Source organism: Fusarium vanettenii (genome assembly GCF_000151355.1).
Source record: "Fusarium vanettenii 77-13-4 chromosome 4 genomic scaffold NECHAsca_19_chr4_3_0, whole genome shotgun sequence".
Lineage (NCBI taxonomy): Eukaryota > Fungi > Ascomycota > Sordariomycetes > Hypocreales > Nectriaceae > Fusarium > Fusarium vanettenii.
In genome coordinates, this window is record NW_003315866.1 from 701599 (window position 1) to 719781 (window position 18183).

The window sequence follows — 18183 nt, forward strand, 5'->3', positions numbered from 1 at the left end:
TGCGGTGAGTTAGCGTTCCAGGTCTCCTGACGCTTTTTAGGGCCCATCGACAGTATTTGTAGTAGAACTTAGTTGCATGTCAACCATAACACAGTGGTGGTATGAGATGAGCCCATGCAAAGGATCATTTAAGCCTGATCACAAGGATCTAGGCCAAGATCAAAATTGCCGTGTGATGTCGTATCCAACCCCTCTCGACATGATCGTATTTAACCATAAAGCCCCGACTTCGATACTACTCTAGCCATAAAGCCATTGGCCTATCACGATTCTGACGTGTTGATCATCATGTTAAGAATTGCAAGCTTTCCAGGTTTCGGGACGATCGACATGAAATGCCGACGGGTGTCTGGATAAATAGCTTCCGTGTGGAGTCATTCTCGTGGCAGAAGACCTGAAACCGGGGTAGAGGGGTAGCGGGAGTGGGATGACGAAAGGGTTTACAAAAGAGATCGATCCTTGGCTTCACTCGTGACTCCGTTCTCTTTACCTCGAATTGTGATTGCGGGTGTGTTGTTGTGGGAAGAACGTATGAGCATTGCTATCATTCAACTCCAGATAGCTTGCTCGGGAGATAGAAGAGACGAGTACCCCATAGGCCAGGCAAGATATCTAATATTATTTTGCGATATGCTTCAAGGAAACCCAGATTGGTGTCATGGATGCAATGCGGGGATGGTTGCATCCGGTGAGCAGATGTTCTAATTTAGCCGCGAAGGCTCATGTCCAGGCCATCTACCAGCCGAGGCTACATTATGGACTATCCTTTCGCCCCAAAAATTACCACATGACAAGATGGGCTGGACGAGCTGGCTGTAACCAACAGAGACAAAGCCCAGAGTAAGAATATCACCATCTCTATCAGCAATAGCCGCGCAAAACCGGGAACAAAGGTAGCCAACCCAGGTCCCGTATTTCCGCCAGCAATACGCATGATCCCAAGCCAAAGCCCCGCAGACTATCGGTAAAGTATGCTTGTACTAATGGCCTGTGCCCTATATTTCGACTCATCTGCCTCTAGAGCAACCAGCACGAGGGCAGGGTCCACAGAACTTCCACAAGATTTGAGGGGGGTTAACTTTTTTCCTTATCTCTTCACCAACTCTTCACCGAAAGTCATGTGACAGTCTCATGTAAGAGCCAACCACAAAGTCAGATTCGACCACTTGTGAACCTCCGCACTTCAACAAATTATCTCAACACAGAATCATCACACCACCCAGATACAGCATCGAAATCAGCAAACATGTCAGCCCCTCTAGGTCTCGCAATCATAGGTACAAACTGGATCACAAATTCGTTTGTACAGTCATCCCATGAGAGCAAGAGGTTCCAGCTCAAGGCAGTCTACTCACGAAGCCTGGATACCGCCAACAAGTTTGTCTCAGAGACTCCCTCCATCAAGGATGCTGCCGCCATCAAACTGTACGACAACTTGGACACGATGCTCTCCGATTCGAACGTCGATGTCGTATATATCGCTTCTCCAAACTCACTTCATTATGAGCAAGGTTTGAAGGCACTTGGTGCTGGGAAGCATGTCATCATGGAGAAGCCCTTTGCCTCCAATGTCAAAGAACTCGAGGCCCTTTACCAACTCGCCGACTCCAAGGGGTTGTTCATTCTGGAGGCTTATCGACATATCCAAGAACCCAATTTCCAGAAGCTGCAAAGCCTGCTCAACGATGAAAAGACCCGAACCGAGAAGTTCGGACCGGTCTACGGTGCCAGTCTCAACATGGCCGTATACTCGTCACGTTACGCCAAGGTGTTGGACGGCGAGGAGCCAAACGTTCTTTCGCCCAAATTTAGCGGGGGCTGCCTGTGGGACATGGGTTGCTACGTTGTCATGTTCGCTCTGGCCCTCTTCGGAAAGCCTGCAAGCCAGACATACTACCCTGTTATCATTCGCACTGGTGTTGATGGTGGCGGCCCCATCATCCTCCAATATTCGTCTCAGTCTTCGCAGTACGAACGCGACTTTACGGTGCACGCTCACACCAGTAAGGTGTACACGTCGACAGCCCCTACCGAGATCTACTGCGAAAAGGGAACCATTAGGGTCAACGGCGGAACTGGCGTGACAGATATCAACACAGTGGAATTTGTTCCCCGCGGATCAAAGGAGGCCGAGCAGCTCGGTGACACGAACCCCGAGTATACTGGCTTCTTGAACTTGACCTGGGAGGCCAAGGAGATTGGACGAATTATTCAAGAAGGAGATAAGGAGGCCGAGAGTCGTCTGAGGCAGCTAACCATCAATGTTCTTACGGTCATGGAAGATATGAGGAGGGCCAACGGCATTGTGTTTGAGAGTGAAAAGTAGAACAATGACCAATTCGAAGGCGAGGTGTTTGGCCTACATTACTGATCTCGAGATGCCCTTTGATGCGTTAATATGCCGACATGGCCGCATCGATACCCCTCAGCTTGCTCAGGGTCCTTCAACCGTACAACGAGCGTTTTATCTTCCTCATCGCAGAGTGTCCCAGGAAACCTGCAGTAACACCTAAGATTGTGAAAGGAATTCAAATCAGGATAGATACCTGAGCTTAACATAGGAACCTATCTCAAGCTAATCGAGCAATAAACTTGTACCAAAACTTCAACTCTCTTGAGAAGGTTGGCCGAGCCAGGAAGCAAGACGAAGACAAGATAAGAAAAGGAAACAGACTCAACCCCAGAGTAGCAATTAAGCCACTCTTCATGGACGTCAAAGGGCGGTCCCGTCGTCCTAGTAGATGCCTAGACCTCAACCTTGACCTTTCCATCCTCGCTGACACCATCAGGAGTTTCAACCCCCAAGACAATATCACCGCCTTCAAAAGGTGTCTCCACGCCAAGGCCCTTGACAGGGAAGATGATGTTAAGCCCCCAAAACAATCCGAAACTCCAGAAAACGCCGACCAAGAATGTGAGGTTATATAGACGGATCCAACTCTGGTACTGTGATCCATCATATGCATTGACAGTACCCACCAATCCAGCTATTGTCTTGTTAGTGTCTAGATGATAAAATGCAGTGTGGCATGCAGAACTGACGAATAAAGGGCCACATGGCCATGATGAAAACTACCGGGGCACGCCAGTTCAATCCACCTTGATACCAGTAAATGGATGAAGAATCTCCAATGTAAAGATCATTCAGCTTGAGCTTCTGGCGCCGAACAACAAGGTAATCAGCAAGCATAATGCCTGTCGCCGGAGCCATAAAGATACCGAAACCACTCAGAACCTGAAGGAACTTTGTGCCAGTGGTCAAAAGTTGCCAGGGTCTACCGAAAGTTGTCAGCTGGGACATCCACCATGTCAAAGTTCTAATGCAACTCACTGAACAGCGATGCCAATGACAGCCATGATATATCCACCACGTCGAATGTTGATATACTTGGGCCAGAGACCAGCCATGTCCATTCCACAAGAGACGGAGTTGAGCACGACCGAGATCGAAAGCTGTGAGGCGACAAGGCCAAGGCTGGCGAAGAAAACGGCGGCTCTAACGCCAGAGCTGTTGTTATAGTAGTTCTGGATCTCGCCCAGAAGCATGATGGGACTCCAGACGATGTCCCCGCCCATGACATCACGGGCAGCGCTCGTGACAACAATTCCAATGATTGCCGTCACGGTGATGGTCAGAGGGGAAGCAACAAGTTGGGAGAGGATAGGAGCATTTGGCGTCCTGGCGTATCGAGTCCAGTCAGACTGCCCAAGAGTTCCAGCACCCCAGGCCCCAAGAATTGAGGTTATACCGAAGAGGAACGCCCAGCCAACATTTGGTGCGGTGCCGGGTTGGTGGAACATGCTGCCAGAGCCTCCAGCCTGGGACACAGCCCTGTAGGTGCAGTTAGCATATGGCTATGTACATGCGAACTGCGATTTATTTATGCTTACCAGATGAGCAGACCAGTGCAAGTACCACAAAACAAAACGAAACAGATGACGAATGGGATCTGCAGTTTCTCTGGCTTGACGAGGACGAATGGAACAAAGACAAACATCCAGATGATGAGGCCAATGAAGTCCTTGGTCTCCAGGTGTGAACTCTCGGCGAAGTAGTTCTTCATGTTGGCGAAAGCTTTTCGAATACGATGTTAGCTGGCATCCTTGGGTTCTGACACTTTAGGAGGTAACTTACCTGGGATAATGGCACCGATCAAGACTCTGGTAGCTTGTCCACCCCAGAAAGCTTGGATTCCGAACCAAATGCATGACACGAACACTCTCAGAACGACGGGGACTGTTGATTGCAACATGTTAGCATAAATTATGCGTGTTAAGATGGCCATTCCGTGATCCAACACTCACAATACGATCCTCTCATGCCCCAGCTGAAGCGGCTGGATACAGTGAAACCAATATGATGATGAGCTCCCATCCAGCCACAGGCGACAGCCAAAAGTCCGGTCAATACTGCACCAAGGATCTGGAATGCTTGTTAGAGAAACTTTCCCACATTGGTTCCACAAAACACCAGTGCGAGCTTAGAAAATCACTTACCACACAGCCGATGGCCTGCTGTGGGCTTAGGCCAAACTCCAGCAGGGTGCTGCCCGTCGTCCAGGCGGACACACAAGAGCCAGAGACGGTCCAGTAGCCTAGAATGTAAGTAAATTAATCCAAGGAGTTCCTCACAGGGTAAATCCCAACATACCGACATAGGACCACTGCCCATAGGTCTGACGCTCAGGGGGGATGGGAATCAAATCGCGATTACACCACTGTGTATTATCGTAGTTTGCCTCATCGTCTTTGGGGCTGCGAGGTTTTGGTTAGCCTCACTATAGAACCATCGAGTTTTGTCAATAGGGCTCTTACCACTCAAGCTTGCGCTTGTACTTTTCCCAGTCAATAGCCATGTTGACAACCTATGGACAAATGCGATGGGAATTTGAACTTGGTGTTTTCTTGGTTGGATTCCAGGTCACCCCCACAGTGCATGCATGAAACTGCGAGCAGTGCGTGCGTTTTGCTTCTGGGGATCGATCAATCATCTGCATTCTTATTTGTCTTGCATTCTCATGACTAAATGTGAAGGTTGTGATACAGCTCCAAGGGTCGGAAGCGGTAACACCATATCAGGTGGGCCGAATCCTTAGCGCAGGTGGTAGGCCGATCAATCTAGGCCGACGCCAGGCTGATAGGAGATTGTATCCTAGACTACCGCTGATAGCTAGCGATGACGCTTCAACCCTGACCCTGCTAAACAAGCACGCTTAGGCAAGGGTTGTAGATCGGAAACAAGGTCGACAAATCTTGAGCCGGAGACAGATCGATAAACACCCATCCCAGGACTCATAACTCGCTCTGGTTCGACATCCTTTATCGCCATATCATCTCATTCACAGCTCGACACAACGCCACGCACACCATCCGATACGAAGCAAGATGGATGCCAAGAACGCAACTTCCCTCCGCTACAAGCTGAACACCGGTGCCTCCATTCCGGCCATTGGTCTCGGTACCTGGCAGTCTGCCGAAGATGAGACTCGGGATGCTGTCAAGTACGCCCTGCAGAACGGGTACCGACACATTGATACCGCCTTCAACTACAAGAATGAAAAGGAAGTTGGAGATGGCATTCGCGCCTCTGGAACTCCTAGAGAGGACATTTGGGTGACGACAAAGCTGGACAATGACTGGCATCACCGTGCAAGCGAAGGTCTAGCATCGTCTCTGAAGGACTTGGGGCTTGACTACGTTGACCTATTCCTGGTTCACTTCCCCTGCTCTACGGACCCGACAGACAGTTCCAAGCACCTCACTGATTGGGACTACGTGAAGACATGGTGAAGCAGCTGAAGCGTTCTACAAGATCACAGCTAACCCGACGCAGGCAAGAGATGCAGAAGCTGCTGGACACTGGAAAGGTGAAAAACATTGGCGTGTCCAACTTCCAGATCCGCCATCTCGAGAAGCTTCTCAGCGACCCATCATGCAAGGTTGTCCCCGCAGTAAACCAGCTTGAGGTATGTCATCTACCCGGGAAGGACATGGGGACTCCAGATGATCTAACTGACCTGTCAACCTTAGTTGCACCCTTACAATCCTTCGTGAGGCTCCTTCTACCAGGCTTTGAAGATATTGTTTGCTAATTGACATGATGAATTAGGCCTAAGCTTGTGGAATACTGCAAATCCAAGGGCATACATTGCACTGCATACAGCTGTCTGGGTGGTAACTCGACCTCGCCCATCAACGGCCACACCGATCTTGTCAAGAATGGTACAGTGGCAAAGATCGCAGAGGCCAAGGAAAAGACACCTGCTCAGATCCTGTAAGATTTCCCGCGATAAACAATTGAGTCGAGCCCAGACTAACATCATTCTTAGCCTAAAATGGGGATTGCAGCGCGGCACAAGTGTCATTCCCAAGAGCGTGACATCTACGCGCATTGCTTCCAACTTTGACTTGGACGGATGGGCCCTGTCCGAAGACGAGATTGCAGAGCTTACTGGCATTAAGACGCGTTCCAAGGTTGTTGGGGACAGCTGGATGCCCATTAGGGTGTTTTTCGGTGACGATGAGTAGCAAGTCAGGGCCACCTTGTAAAGAATAGAGCAAATAGGAACAAAAGTTTCTGTCTTTGAATCCAAAAAGTGGTCAATTTATTTTATGTACTTTTGTTTTTATGTACTCATATGATGATATCAGCATCTGATCAATGGATGAGTTAATGTTGAACTCGTATTGCCACAATCACCTTATTTGCATCAGGCTTGTCAAAGGCTCTTGGCTACTGTATCCTTCATAGTTACCCTTATCGGCCAAAACTACCCTGTAATTGACTTTTCATTCACTGGAGCTTGGGGAAATTTGTCATCGATATTGGTTATGCTGGGCGCAACTCATGTACTGGTCGTGTAAAGACAAATATCTGCTCAAGCCCAGAACACATTTCACGTACCCAGCAGGCCCGCATAGTTGCAAGCGACACACAGAGATTATTCATTTGGATTAAAAATGACCTTCTGGACCTTCATCTTGTCGAAAATCTCATAAGCCTCCACAGCCTCCGTAAGAGGCATGATTTTCTCAAGCATGAAGCTATGGACAGCGCTGGTCAGTACAAGGAGCCTCCAGAGGCTGAGTATGGGTATACATACTTGAGCTTCTGGTGATTACGCGTCAGTACCTCGAGGGCTTCTTTGAAGACCGCACGAACTGGACATCGGCCCATCTGAATTCGGAGGTTCTTACTATGGGATGATTAACCACTGTGCGCTGAGGGCAAATACATCGGATGGAAGAACTTACTCATATGCCTCAGTTCCTGTCCATGGGATCTAGGTTATGGTCAGAACACTGATTAGGGCATAAATAGTAATCCTCATTCGGCTCTTACCTCTGCGTTGTGTACCCCAATGCTGCTGATGACACCCCAAGGGCGAATGATGTCGTATGCAGTTCTAAGCGCCTTGCTCAGACCAACAACCTCGATCACCGCGTCTGCCCCTCTTCCCTCCGAAGCACCCATGATCTTCTGCATCATAGTATCGTGGTCCTTGACATAGTTCAACGGCTCTGCGCCAAGGGCCTTTGCCAGCTCCAAGCGGCTGTCTACGCCATCAATAGCGAAAAGATGTTTCGGCTTATACTCCAGAGCGGAAACAATCGCACAGAGTCCAACTGGACCGCATCCAATAACGACAACAGTTGCGTCTGAGTGATCCATCCCATCCAGCATCCTGAATGCGTTCTTGGCGCCAAAGTATCCGGTTGGGAAGATGTCGGCCATGAGAACGAGCGTCTCTTGAGGGATACCAATAGGTGACTTGAGCACAGTTCCATCAGCGTAGGGGACACGGACGTATTGCGCCTGTCCGCCGTCCAGGAGAGGGCTGCCGAAGGGTAGAGATGATGCACATCGAGATGTCCAATCATTACGGCAGTAAAAGCAATTCATGCTGTGAGGTGCCCTAGTTCAGTAATAGAGATTAAACCTGGTATTGTGATTTCACCTACCAAGATGCCGTGAAGGGCACAACAACTTGATCACCAATCTGAACAGTCTTGACGTCCTCGCCGGTCTGCATTACAATGCCAGTGAATTCGTGACCCATGATAAACCCCGGATTGGAGGGTTCATGCCCACGATATACATGAAGCTCACTGCATCCTACATGTCAGAACCTAGTCAATGCCAAAAGGTATCTGGGCCATGATACATACGAGCCACACAGCGCTGTAGCTGTGACTTTGATGATGATATCGCGACTGTCTTGCACTTCCCAGCGAACACTGTTAGCAAGTGGAAATGTATGACTGTCAACTGGGCATGGGGCTCGCCCTTGCTTCATTTGCACTCACGTTTGGGCACTGGCCGATCCTGCACGGATACTTTGAAGGGGCCATCAAAGATGACGGCCTTCATGAGCTCAACGTTGGCCATTGCTTAGGATTGTCCAGAGGCGTATCGAGTTTGGGGTCCCAGGGTCTACAAATTTGGTGACTGGCACGAAATTACACAGCTGATAAGATACAACTTCGCACTCGACTGGGAGAGGACCGGATTATGCCGGAACAGGTCAACTAGACTAATGCAATCAAGATCACCATTGCAGTGCCACTGTGTCAGTTGGTGATGGCGGTTGTCTCAATGATTCTCAATAGCTTGTTGGATAGTCAGTTTCGCGAGAGACTGCATGTGAAGGTAGCTTCGAGCTAGGCCGTCTTCCATCGGCCAACCTACCTTATCCGAGTTGGTCGATCGAGGCGACATCGCCCAACTCAACGGGAATGATTACCCTGAAGGAATGGCAGAGCCGAACTGAGAGCCCCCCGACTCGCGTATCAGCCGGCCCTAGAACCCTGTTAGCCCCAGAATGGTTGAGATGGTCAGGGCACCCCCGCTACAGTGTCGGCACCCAGCTACCAATGCCTACTCCCTGCTCTGCCAACGCCCGTTACGAGTCACCCTCAACCATTGGCTTGGCTCTTGGCTGGGCATCATTGATGAACGGCATGTTACCCGATCGAAAGTCGGGGTATCGAGGCTTTGTTTCATGTCATTTGTTGTCGGCAGGAGGGTTTCGGTTATCTTGTTGGGCGGGTCTTGGCCAAACACTTTGGAACTATTGACTGGCTTGTCTTTGTATTGGTAACAGCATCTTGAGATGGTTAAACGATTCGGTCTTGATGAGATGCCGCCTGTAACTAATCACCATACCAAGATATCACGAGATGCCTATCATGGCAACACGCGGAGAGATTGTTTGTCATGTATCATGGCTGCTCCAAAAAAAGCTTTAGTATGATAACATTGATCATAGTGACCAGCGTATGCCGGTATTGTAAACTTAACTATTTCGTAAAACACTGTACCACCAGTTGGTCATGGCAATAAGATTGGGATAAGTGAGTCTCATCAGAATTGTACATCTGTGATTCGGAACTGAGACTGTATTCCTGCCTAGCAACTATCTGCTCATACTAACATGCGTACCATCAGTCATGTGATATCCAGCTTCGGGCCAGCTACATCCCTAGTACGTCGAGTTGAGCCGCATGTTGATATAGTCCATGGCGTTGACAGGCTCATACTTCTTCGGCCGATCGGGCCCCCAACATCCTGGCACACAATCGATCGTACGCTCGGCATCAGCGCACACAAAGTACGGGATGGAGTAGCGCTCCTTCGTCATGCGCACTTGGCTCTTGTCCTTGGGCTCCTCTGCCGCCGGCGCACGCACATGATGCATCGTAGACCTCAGCTCGTCATTGCTCCAGCGCATCAAGAAATCGCCAATGTTGACCACGATGGTTCCGGGGATGTAAGGTGCCTGGATGTATGTGCCCTTGTTGTGGATATCCTCTACTTCGAGGCCACCGACTTCGTCCTGGAACAGCATCGTCAGCGTGCCGAAGTCGGTGTGCGCTCCGATGCCATCCAGCTTGCCCGTGGCCATGAGCTCCTCCACAGCTGGCGGGTAGTGCAGCAGCCGGATCTGGTTGTTCTTCTCCTTATGGTAGTCGACAAAGAAGTTCTCCTCGAGACCCATTCCTACGGCGATGGCACGCAGTAGCTTCAGTTCCATGTCGTAGCACGTCTCATAGAACTTGATGAAGAACTCGCGAAAGCCCGGAATCACATCTTCCGCCGGCCAGATGTTGCGCAGAGTCGCAGTGTTGTCCTCATTTCCCATCTCATAAGACTCCTTGAAGTCGGGTTTCTTGCGCTCCTGTGCAATGCCAGCCTCATCGAACACCATCTGGGTGACCTTTTCACGACCAATTCCAGAGTAGCCGCGATGGTACCACCCTTCGGGCGGGTGGGGAACCTTTTCCTTCTCTTCTTGTGGCAGGTCAAAGAACTTCTTGCTCTGGTTGCTCAGTTAGCTTGTTGTTGTAACATGTGAGGATGCGCAGCATGTTAGCTTACCCATCCGAATGCCTCGTCTACTATCTCTTGCGGAACTGCATGGTTCTTGATGTATACAAAGCCGACGTGCTTGAAGGCATGGAATATCTCCTTGCCAGACTTTGCATACGTCTCATGTTGAGAGTCGTCGCTAAGCAGCGGCGCAAAGTCGATGACCGGGATAGCCATTGTCTGATCAGGGAGGGAGCCCATTGACAAAACTGGTGTTGAGTATGAAAGAGTTTGTGGTTAATAAGGAGCCTCAAGGGCAAATGTGAGACAGTCAATGACGATGCTGACAGTGATGGCGATGGCTTAGTGGCGCCGAGTTTGACACTAACTTGGGTCAGGAGCTGTTATTCCGTCGTTGGACTTGGTGCTATGTAGTGATGGTCAAAGTCGCACGCCATTGTCCTAAATACAATTGCCGTCGGGCGCCTCCGGCTGTTGCATTCGACAAGTCGTACTACGTGGACTCGGCCTGTCGCTCTGGAGCAGTGGATGATTGGCGATATGTTGTGCTGACCATGCCGCATGTCCAACTCTGTGCGATCAACCCCGCAATGCCGGTCTACCGTAACAAACCAAGAAGGTCCGTTGCTTACTGGTTAGTTATTCCGTCTGGTAACAATGTCTGCATAGTAGGCCGATGGATGCAACCCCGCAAAGAGCCAATGCGCTGGAACGCTTATCTGAGCCGAGCGTGAACCCGGCTCGCAAAGGAGGACCTAGTAGGCCGATGATGGCGTAAATGTCAAATCGGATCGCCTGGCGATGCAATTGATTGCCCGTTGACAGATAAGAATCTGGGGTAATGGAGAAGTTGGACCCTGTATCCGTAGCCTGCCCGAACTCGCGGTGGCTCAGACCGCATCGGCCTACTGTGCATAATCCGGAAGAGACGATCGGCCTACCGCACTTGACCGACATCAGATCAGTGGGGACTCAGAAGAGCGTCTCGTTGCATTGCTGCTCTGATTCACCAGAATGGCCTCGGGGACTTTGCACTACCTAACTTGTGGAATTCGGAGCAAAGAGACATCATGCTTCTGTCTTTCGCGTGTGCAAAGATGTCACGTCTTTGCACATAAATGAAGGCTGTGTATCCTGGGCGACTGGCATAAACCGGCAGTACATTGAACTTCGTGTCACCGAGCTTGATTGGGCCGCAAAGATGTCACCATCCCGAATTGAAGAGCAGACGGCCACCTATCGCATAGGTGTCGATGTAGGAGGTAAGATGAGGAATGGGTCCAAAGACTCTGAATCAGACCACTAACAGACATGTGCAGGTACAAACACCGATGCTGTTCTCGTGTCTCTCGACCCTGTGTCCATACTTGCCTCACACAAGGCTCCTACAACTGCCGACATCACGACTGGTATCACCAATGCCGTCCGCACCGTCATCGATGCCTCTGGCGTGTCTCTCTCTTCCATTGGGTGCGTCGTGATTGGCACAACACACTTCGTCAATGCCGTCGTCCAGAGGTCCGCGACGCTCCAACGTGTGAGCGTGGTGCGGCTATGCGGAGGACCCAACGAGGGCTTCGGTCGCGATCTGCCGCCATTCATCGACTTCCCCGCCGACTTACGAAACAAGATCGAGGCTCCGTCTTACTTCTGCCATGGCGGCTACCAAATATCTGGCGAGGAGATCAGCCCCCTCGACGAAGCTGAGATCGAACATGTCGCAGAGCTGTTGGTTGAGGCGGGAGAGACAAACATCGTCATCTCGGGCATGTACTCGCCGATGAATCACACACAAGAGTCGCACGCAGCAGAGATCCTGATGGAACGCATGACGGAGCTAAAGGGTGGAAAGCTGAAGCCTCGTATCACAATGTCGCACCAAGTGTCCCAGCTTGGCTTCCTTGCCCGAGAGAACGCTGCAATTCTCAATGCGACTCTACGGCCTCTGGCTGAACAGACAATTCGGGGCTTCCAGACGGCTATTCGAGACATTTTCAAGAACGAACCTTGTGTTCTATACCTCACCCAAAATGATGGTAGTGTCTTGAAAGCAGCAGACGCAATTGAGCTACCCATTCGCACTTTCAACTCCGGCCCAACCAACTCTATCCGTGGCGGAGAGTTCCTATGGCGCGCAGCCATGGAAAGTGAAGGCAATGGGAAGGCCAACCGCGAGGATGCCCTTGTTGTTGTCGACATTGGAGGAACCACCTCAGACAGTGGGCTGCTCCTTGCCAATGGCCTGCCGATGATGAGCTCCGTGACCAGTTTTGTTGGTGGTGTACGCACCAACTTTGCACTGCCTGCAGTTGAGAGCATTGGTCTTGGTGGTGGCAGCATTGTTCGAGACTTGGGCAACGGGGAGCTTACTGTTGGTCCTGACAGCGTCGCTCTCGAGCTTCTCACCAAGGCTAAGGTATTCGGTGGAGATTACCTTACCAGCTCAGACATTGCTGTGGCCTCCGATCCCCAGAAGAACCCATTCAAAGCCGTCGGCGGTGATATCGATCGCTTGTCAGGTGTCCCCAAGGAGCTGTTAGACAGGGCTCAGGTCATGATGCGGCAGAGCCTGGAACAGCTCATTGACAGAACCAAGATCCAGAAGGGAGCAGTTGATGTACTGATCGTGGGAGGCGGTGCGCTTATTGTCGATACCAAGCAGGAGTGGAATGGCGTGCGAGCGATCCGCACCGTCCAGGGCGGTGAGGTTGCCAACGCTGTTGGAGCTGCTATCTCAAGGGTATCCGCCGTTGTCGACACAGTTGTTGACACAACCCACCAAACTGTGAAGCAGGCCCAAGAGAAGGTTCGAGCTTTGGCGATTGAGAAGACGATGAGCCAAGGCGCGAAGAAGGAGACGGTGGATGTAGCCGAGTTCACCATTCTCCCTATTCAGTACGCGGACGGCAAAGCTCGCATCATTGCTCGAGCGATAGGCGAGTTGGATGTGGTTGTCGCAACATCGGCAACAAATGAGACGATTGACGACTTTGAAGAAGATCTGGAAACGAGCACGCAAGCAACCAAGACGACGACAACACGAAACGGAAAAGAAGTGGCGATCGAAGAACCTGTCGATGTACAAACATACAGCCCAACGATCAAGGGTCGGGAATGGATCATTTCAGCTACTGATCTGGAGTTCATCGCTGCTGGCTGCAAAGTCCTCGGATGTGGTGGCGGCGGTGATCCATATCAGGAGTACCTCAAGGCCAAGTCGATCCTGGCGAGCGCTCCTGGCTCTGTTCGAGTTGTCTCTCCATCAGACCTTCCCGAAGATAGTCTCGTGGGCTGGACTGCCTGCATCGGCAGCCCCGAGGTTAGCATGGAACGACTAGAGAACAACGAATGCCTACAGGCGCATGAAGAGCTGATCCGAGCCACTGGCAGCCCAGAGGTGTCTGGATTTCTGGCAGCTGAGATCGGAGGTGGCAATGGTGTTGTCAACCTCGGCGTCTCGGCTCAGAAGGGCGTGCCGTGCTTGGACGCCGACCTGATGGGCCGGGCTTATCCTACGATGTGGCAATTGACATTCAACGTATACGGCTCGTCCAAGGGAGATGCGCTAGTGCCAACAACCATCGCCAGCGGCGACGGGACGGTGGTGACCATGACCGAGACGCGCACCGACAAGATGGTTGACAAGACGTTACGCGCCGCGTGTGTCGTGATGGGATGCCGTGCTGGTAATGCTGGTCCCCCAAAAACGGCCAAACTGGTTCAGGAGCAGGCTGTGTCCAACACAGTGTCGCTGGCATGGTGGATCGGTTATGCCGTGGCTACGCAGAAGAGCATCGAGGACAAGATGCGGTCCATAATTGATGCAGTTGGCGGTCCTGCGAGCGCGTGCGTTCTAGCAGAGGGTAAAATTACCAGCGTCGAGCGCGTTCTCAAGACCGGTCACACGTACGGCGTGCTCGAAGTGGACGGAGCGTTGAGTGATGGTACCAAGGCTGTCATCAAAGTTCCCTTCAAGAACGAAAATGCCTACGTTGAGGCCGTTTTGGCGGACGGTAGCACGTCCATTCTCGCAGCCGTGCCAGACCTGATAGCTGTCATTGACTCGGAGACGGGCATTGGCTTGGGTACGCCCGAGTACAAGTACGGGCTACGCGTCATAATTCTTGCCATGGCAGCATCGCCCAGATGGACTGACTCAGAGCGAGGGATGGAACTGGGAGGACCCGGGTCCATGGGATTTGAACGAATTGAGTACAAGCCCATAGGGCAGTACAAGCAGCCGCGCAGCGTGATTGACGCGTTCGCGAGGTGAAGTAGGTAGCTCATAGAAGAATAATTCAGGTACAAATTAGGACCATTTTCCCTCTAATTAATCCCCGGGCGCCATCTCTCGTGCCGTGTCAGGAAAGTTGGTACGGAGACCAGGGGGCTGAACCAATGGGGAGGGTGTTGTTATGTGTTATTGAGAGTGAGAGGGAGGGAGATGGTGTTTTCATTCTCGCAGGCGCGAAGGCCCACTAAGCCGATCCCATTACGTGACCTTGTAGCCTTTCTATCACGTGACGCCTTTCCCGCCCATCAAAAGTCAAATTAATGCTAGGGTAATGTGCCTTCACGGGCAGGGAGTTTGTATATTGGGAGAGCTTATGTGTAAGTTAAAAAAGTCTTTCATCATATGTGGTTTTATTATTAAATTGTATAGTCGTGGTCGACAAAGTTATGGGTGGCGCTTCAAATGATTCCCAGAACCATAGGGTAGCCTGTAGGATGGATTCCAAGGTGTAATGACACATCATAGTTCGCGTTCAAAACCGTAGAAGGCAATCAATCCATCGATGTGAAACACAGTTGTAGAGTATTTAACTGGACCGCTCACGGTTGGTTACGTTTGTCTGTCTGCCTCTGTGATCAAATACTCAGCTGGTAACCATTGCGAATATTGCGATTCCGTATTCATTTCGACGACATGGTGTTGAGTGTTCTTGACTCCAGCGTTTATCAAGCACGACAACCAATTAAAATCAGCTGCCTTATCGGAGGTACCCACTCACCATGCGATTGACGAATCGCGGACTGGCAAGATTGCTCTATTCCGTTAACGGCTAGACTGCTGAGATCCCCGCATTGAAGTGGAATCCTTATCTTCGCTCCAATTAACACCTTTGCCGCTGCGCTGGACCCCGCCCCTTTCCCTTTCCGGGGCTCCCCACCCGTGTGCACGTTACCCCGTACCCGTATCAAACCCAACCCAAGTCCAACGTCGCCAACGCGAACAGATACAGACAGACAGGGTCCTGGAAGCAGAGGCACCGCCTTTGACTTCGTGTGCTATCTCACCCTCACGAAATACATCTTCGTCTCGCGTCACAGACAACAGAGATATAGCCTCCTCGACCACCAGACGAGTGCTCTCGATGGCGTCTCCATCATCCGCAGATGTCGAACCGTCTGCCTGGCGTGGACCAGCCTTCAGGGTACGGTCCGAATTCGGAGGATCGAGGACATGGAGGAGTAGGAAGAGTAGACCCTGCGACGCTTGTCGAGGACGAAAGACGGCTTGCATCATAGAAACTGCCCCACCATGTGAGTGAGGATCGCGCCACAGATGCCATATCGGTTATCAATCTCATCGAATCTTACACTAATTCGATCTAGGTCTCTTCTGCAAGTCGAGGAATCTTCCTTGTGAATCCAGCTCAAGACTTCCGCCCCGTCGGAGACGCAGGCGTGAGTCTCATGACCAGGAAAAGCTCATCTCGCTCAACGCGACTGAGATAGTCGAGATGAGCTCCCATAGTGGCCATTCGTCCGAGGATGGAGAGCCGCTTACGACCCTTGGTGACTTGGTTGATGAAGCACCGAACACGGTGGAGACGGTACAGCCTCAGAGGCGGAGCGGTGCTTCGTCTCCGCCCGCACCAGTTTACACCAGCCCGCCAATGCCAATCCCATCAATATCTCCTGGCTCCTTCTCTATCCACCACGAGAGCGAACACCTCGAACTTCTCCCTCAGTCATGCTCACCTTCCGCGTCCATCGCTGTTCGTAGCGTGAGCAGCACAGGGACGCCACGACTGTCATGGTTGGAGGGCGAACAGCGCACAGCTCACTCTATTGGTCTCTCAGGCGAGCAAGACACCAACCTGCTGGCTTCCTTACGCTCGATTATTGTCAATGAACACAACGGGGTAGATAACGGCGTCATCCAGGTGTTTCCGGGCGACCCGGGATGCGGCGAGCCACCAATTCATTTTAACATGGTTCTCGATGCTCTTCCCGAACCAGATCGAGCTGCTAGACGAGACGTATCAGATTCTATCGAAGAGCTGGTGGGAGAACACGGTCCGCGCCTAGTATCACTCTTCTTCAAATACGTTCATCCGATGACCTACGTGGTGTCCAAGAGCCGCTTCCTTCGCGCATACTATAGCGATGCCATATCCGTGCCAGCATCTCTACGGGGTGTCATATACGCCCTAGGCGCAAATTCGTGGAAGCGTGACCCTCAATGCGCCAGCCTATCGCCGCCGAGCTCATACACTCTGTTCCAGAGGGCACATTGGGCACTTCACACCGAGACGCACGCACCCAACAAATGGACGCTCCAGGCAGCACTTCTCCTGATTCATGAGCGACCAGGAGACAATTTCACCATGGAGACGCCGAGGACGTGGATAGTGGCTTCGAAAGCGACAGCTATAGCACAGATGCTGGGGCTTCATCGCGACCCTAGGCTTTGGAAGATTGCGCCCCTGGAGAAGAGTGTGAGACGAAAGCTATGGTGGGCGGCATACATGGCCGACGTGTGGGCTTCTCTTTACCACGGAAACCCTCCTCACATAGCCAAGGACTCATTCACGACATCGCCAATACAGATCGAAGAAGTTCTCCTGGATGAGGACGTTAATGGCGATTCTCTAAACTTTCTCGAGTCCTCGTTTGTCTCGAGTGATGTCACAGCGAGTGCTCGATTTGTGGAATCCGTCAAACTCAGTCGAATTCTACGAGAGTTGCTCGATTCATTCTAGTACGTATAGCCTGTCCCTCCCTTTTGGCTTCATTCCCTAACAAGATATTTCTCAGCTCTGATCAGGCATACAAAACGACCATCACAGACACAAAGACGAGGGAATCAAAGCTGTTTGACATTGAGAAACAGCTTGAGAGCTGGATGCTGCTACGTGCCAGCTGCGTTGGCATCATGCAGTCGGATGATCCACAAGATTATACCACAAATGGTAAACTCAACCAACCTGAGTGTATCATGATTGTTTCTTAGACGTTGTCTGACTTGCTGCTACAGCCCCTCTGCATCTAAGTTACTATGCCGTCAAGACACTACATCTTCGTGCTCTTATGTGGCCAAGTCACATGGCTGCAAAGACTGACCCGAAATCAGCGCTGCGGCGATACTACGATAAAGCCCTACGAGAATTCAGCCCATTCGTCGATTTTCTTGATAGAATCGATTCGCGTTCATTGAACTCGTTTTGGGGAGATCGTGAGTACCCGCCAGTTGCGTCTTGCGCTTCTGCCTTGACATCATGTCGATGCGCTAACATGCATTTCTCTAGATGCGCGATCCCAACTTGTCCTATGCGGTAACTTCTTGGTTTTTCTGTTTCTCATGGCCCCTACATCAGACAAGGTCCAAGAGACATTCCGACTACTCGAAGGGGTTCATTCAGCGTTGAAGCGATGTCGAGATATGGCAGAGAACGAAGAGGCCGTGGCCTTGCTCCGGCCTGTACTATTGCGTGTGGAAACCCTTTTCACACAAGCTGCGCGAATAATGGACACAAGAGACGAAGTGCCAATATGAATAAGTAGTTGACCTGGTGCTAGCTAGGCCTTACGCAGAACACGATTAAAGGAGGACAGGCGAGTTTCAT

General features: G+C 51.2%; 7 protein-coding genes across 7 annotated transcripts; 4 read left to right on the top strand and 3 right to left on the bottom strand.

The window, feature by feature from the left end:
• Window positions 1-1246: 1246 nt before the first annotated feature.
• Window positions 1247-2326, top strand: NECHADRAFT_79735 (uncharacterized protein; the record flags this gene model as incomplete). The annotated part of the gene is made up of 1 exon (XM_003045510.1): window positions 1247-2326. One exon carries the CDS (start codon window positions 1247-1249, stop codon window positions 2324-2326), a length of 1080 nt encoding a protein of 359 aa, XP_003045556.1.
• Window positions 2327-2745: 419 nt separating this feature from the next.
• On the bottom strand, window positions 2746-4856 carry NECHADRAFT_93144 (uncharacterized protein; the record flags this gene model as incomplete). Its single annotated transcript, XM_003045639.1, has 9 exons — window positions 2746-2987; window positions 3043-3275; window positions 3332-3832; window positions 3892-4075; window positions 4136-4237; window positions 4306-4423; window positions 4498-4595; window positions 4652-4755; window positions 4816-4856. The coding sequence occupies 9 exons, from the start codon at window positions 4854-4856 to the stop codon at window positions 2746-2748; spliced, it is 1623 nt and encodes a 540-aa protein (XP_003045685.1).
• Window positions 4857-5385: 529 nt separating this feature from the next.
• Window positions 5386-6528, top strand: NECHADRAFT_79737 (uncharacterized protein; the record flags this gene model as incomplete). Its single annotated transcript, XM_003045511.1, has 5 exons — window positions 5386-5786; window positions 5834-5966; window positions 6031-6050; window positions 6110-6274; window positions 6330-6528. 5 exons carry the CDS (start codon window positions 5386-5388, stop codon window positions 6526-6528), a joined length of 918 nt encoding a protein of 305 aa, XP_003045557.1.
• Window positions 6529-6941: 413 nt separating this feature from the next.
• Window positions 6942-8389, bottom strand: NECHADRAFT_93146 (uncharacterized protein; the record flags this gene model as incomplete). Its single annotated transcript, XM_003045640.1, has 7 exons — window positions 6942-7044; window positions 7104-7196; window positions 7255-7283; window positions 7343-7904; window positions 7963-8109; window positions 8170-8224; window positions 8308-8389. The coding sequence occupies 7 exons, from the start codon at window positions 8387-8389 to the stop codon at window positions 6942-6944; spliced, it is 1071 nt and encodes a 356-aa protein (XP_003045686.1).
• A 1093-nt stretch (window positions 8390-9482) lies between these two features.
• NECHADRAFT_39570 (uncharacterized protein) lies at window positions 9483-10570 on the bottom strand (the record flags this gene model as incomplete). Its single annotated transcript, XM_003045641.1, has 2 exons — window positions 9483-10319; window positions 10379-10570. 2 exons carry the CDS (start codon window positions 10568-10570, stop codon window positions 9483-9485), a joined length of 1029 nt encoding a protein of 342 aa, XP_003045687.1.
• A 961-nt stretch (window positions 10571-11531) lies between these two features.
• Window positions 11532-14603, top strand: NECHADRAFT_39497 (uncharacterized protein; the record flags this gene model as incomplete). The annotated part of the gene is made up of 2 exons (XM_003045512.1): window positions 11532-11592; window positions 11650-14603. The coding sequence occupies 2 exons, from the start codon at window positions 11532-11534 to the stop codon at window positions 14601-14603; spliced, it is 3015 nt and encodes a 1004-aa protein (XP_003045558.1).
• A 1471-nt stretch (window positions 14604-16074) lies between these two features.
• On the top strand, window positions 16075-18113 carry NECHADRAFT_39368 (uncharacterized protein; the record flags this gene model as incomplete). The annotated part of the gene is made up of 4 exons (XM_003045513.1): window positions 16075-17318; window positions 17375-17529; window positions 17595-17837; window positions 17866-18113. 4 exons carry the CDS (start codon window positions 16075-16077, stop codon window positions 18111-18113), a joined length of 1890 nt encoding a protein of 629 aa, XP_003045559.1.
• Between the last annotated feature and the right edge of the window lie 70 nt (window positions 18114-18183).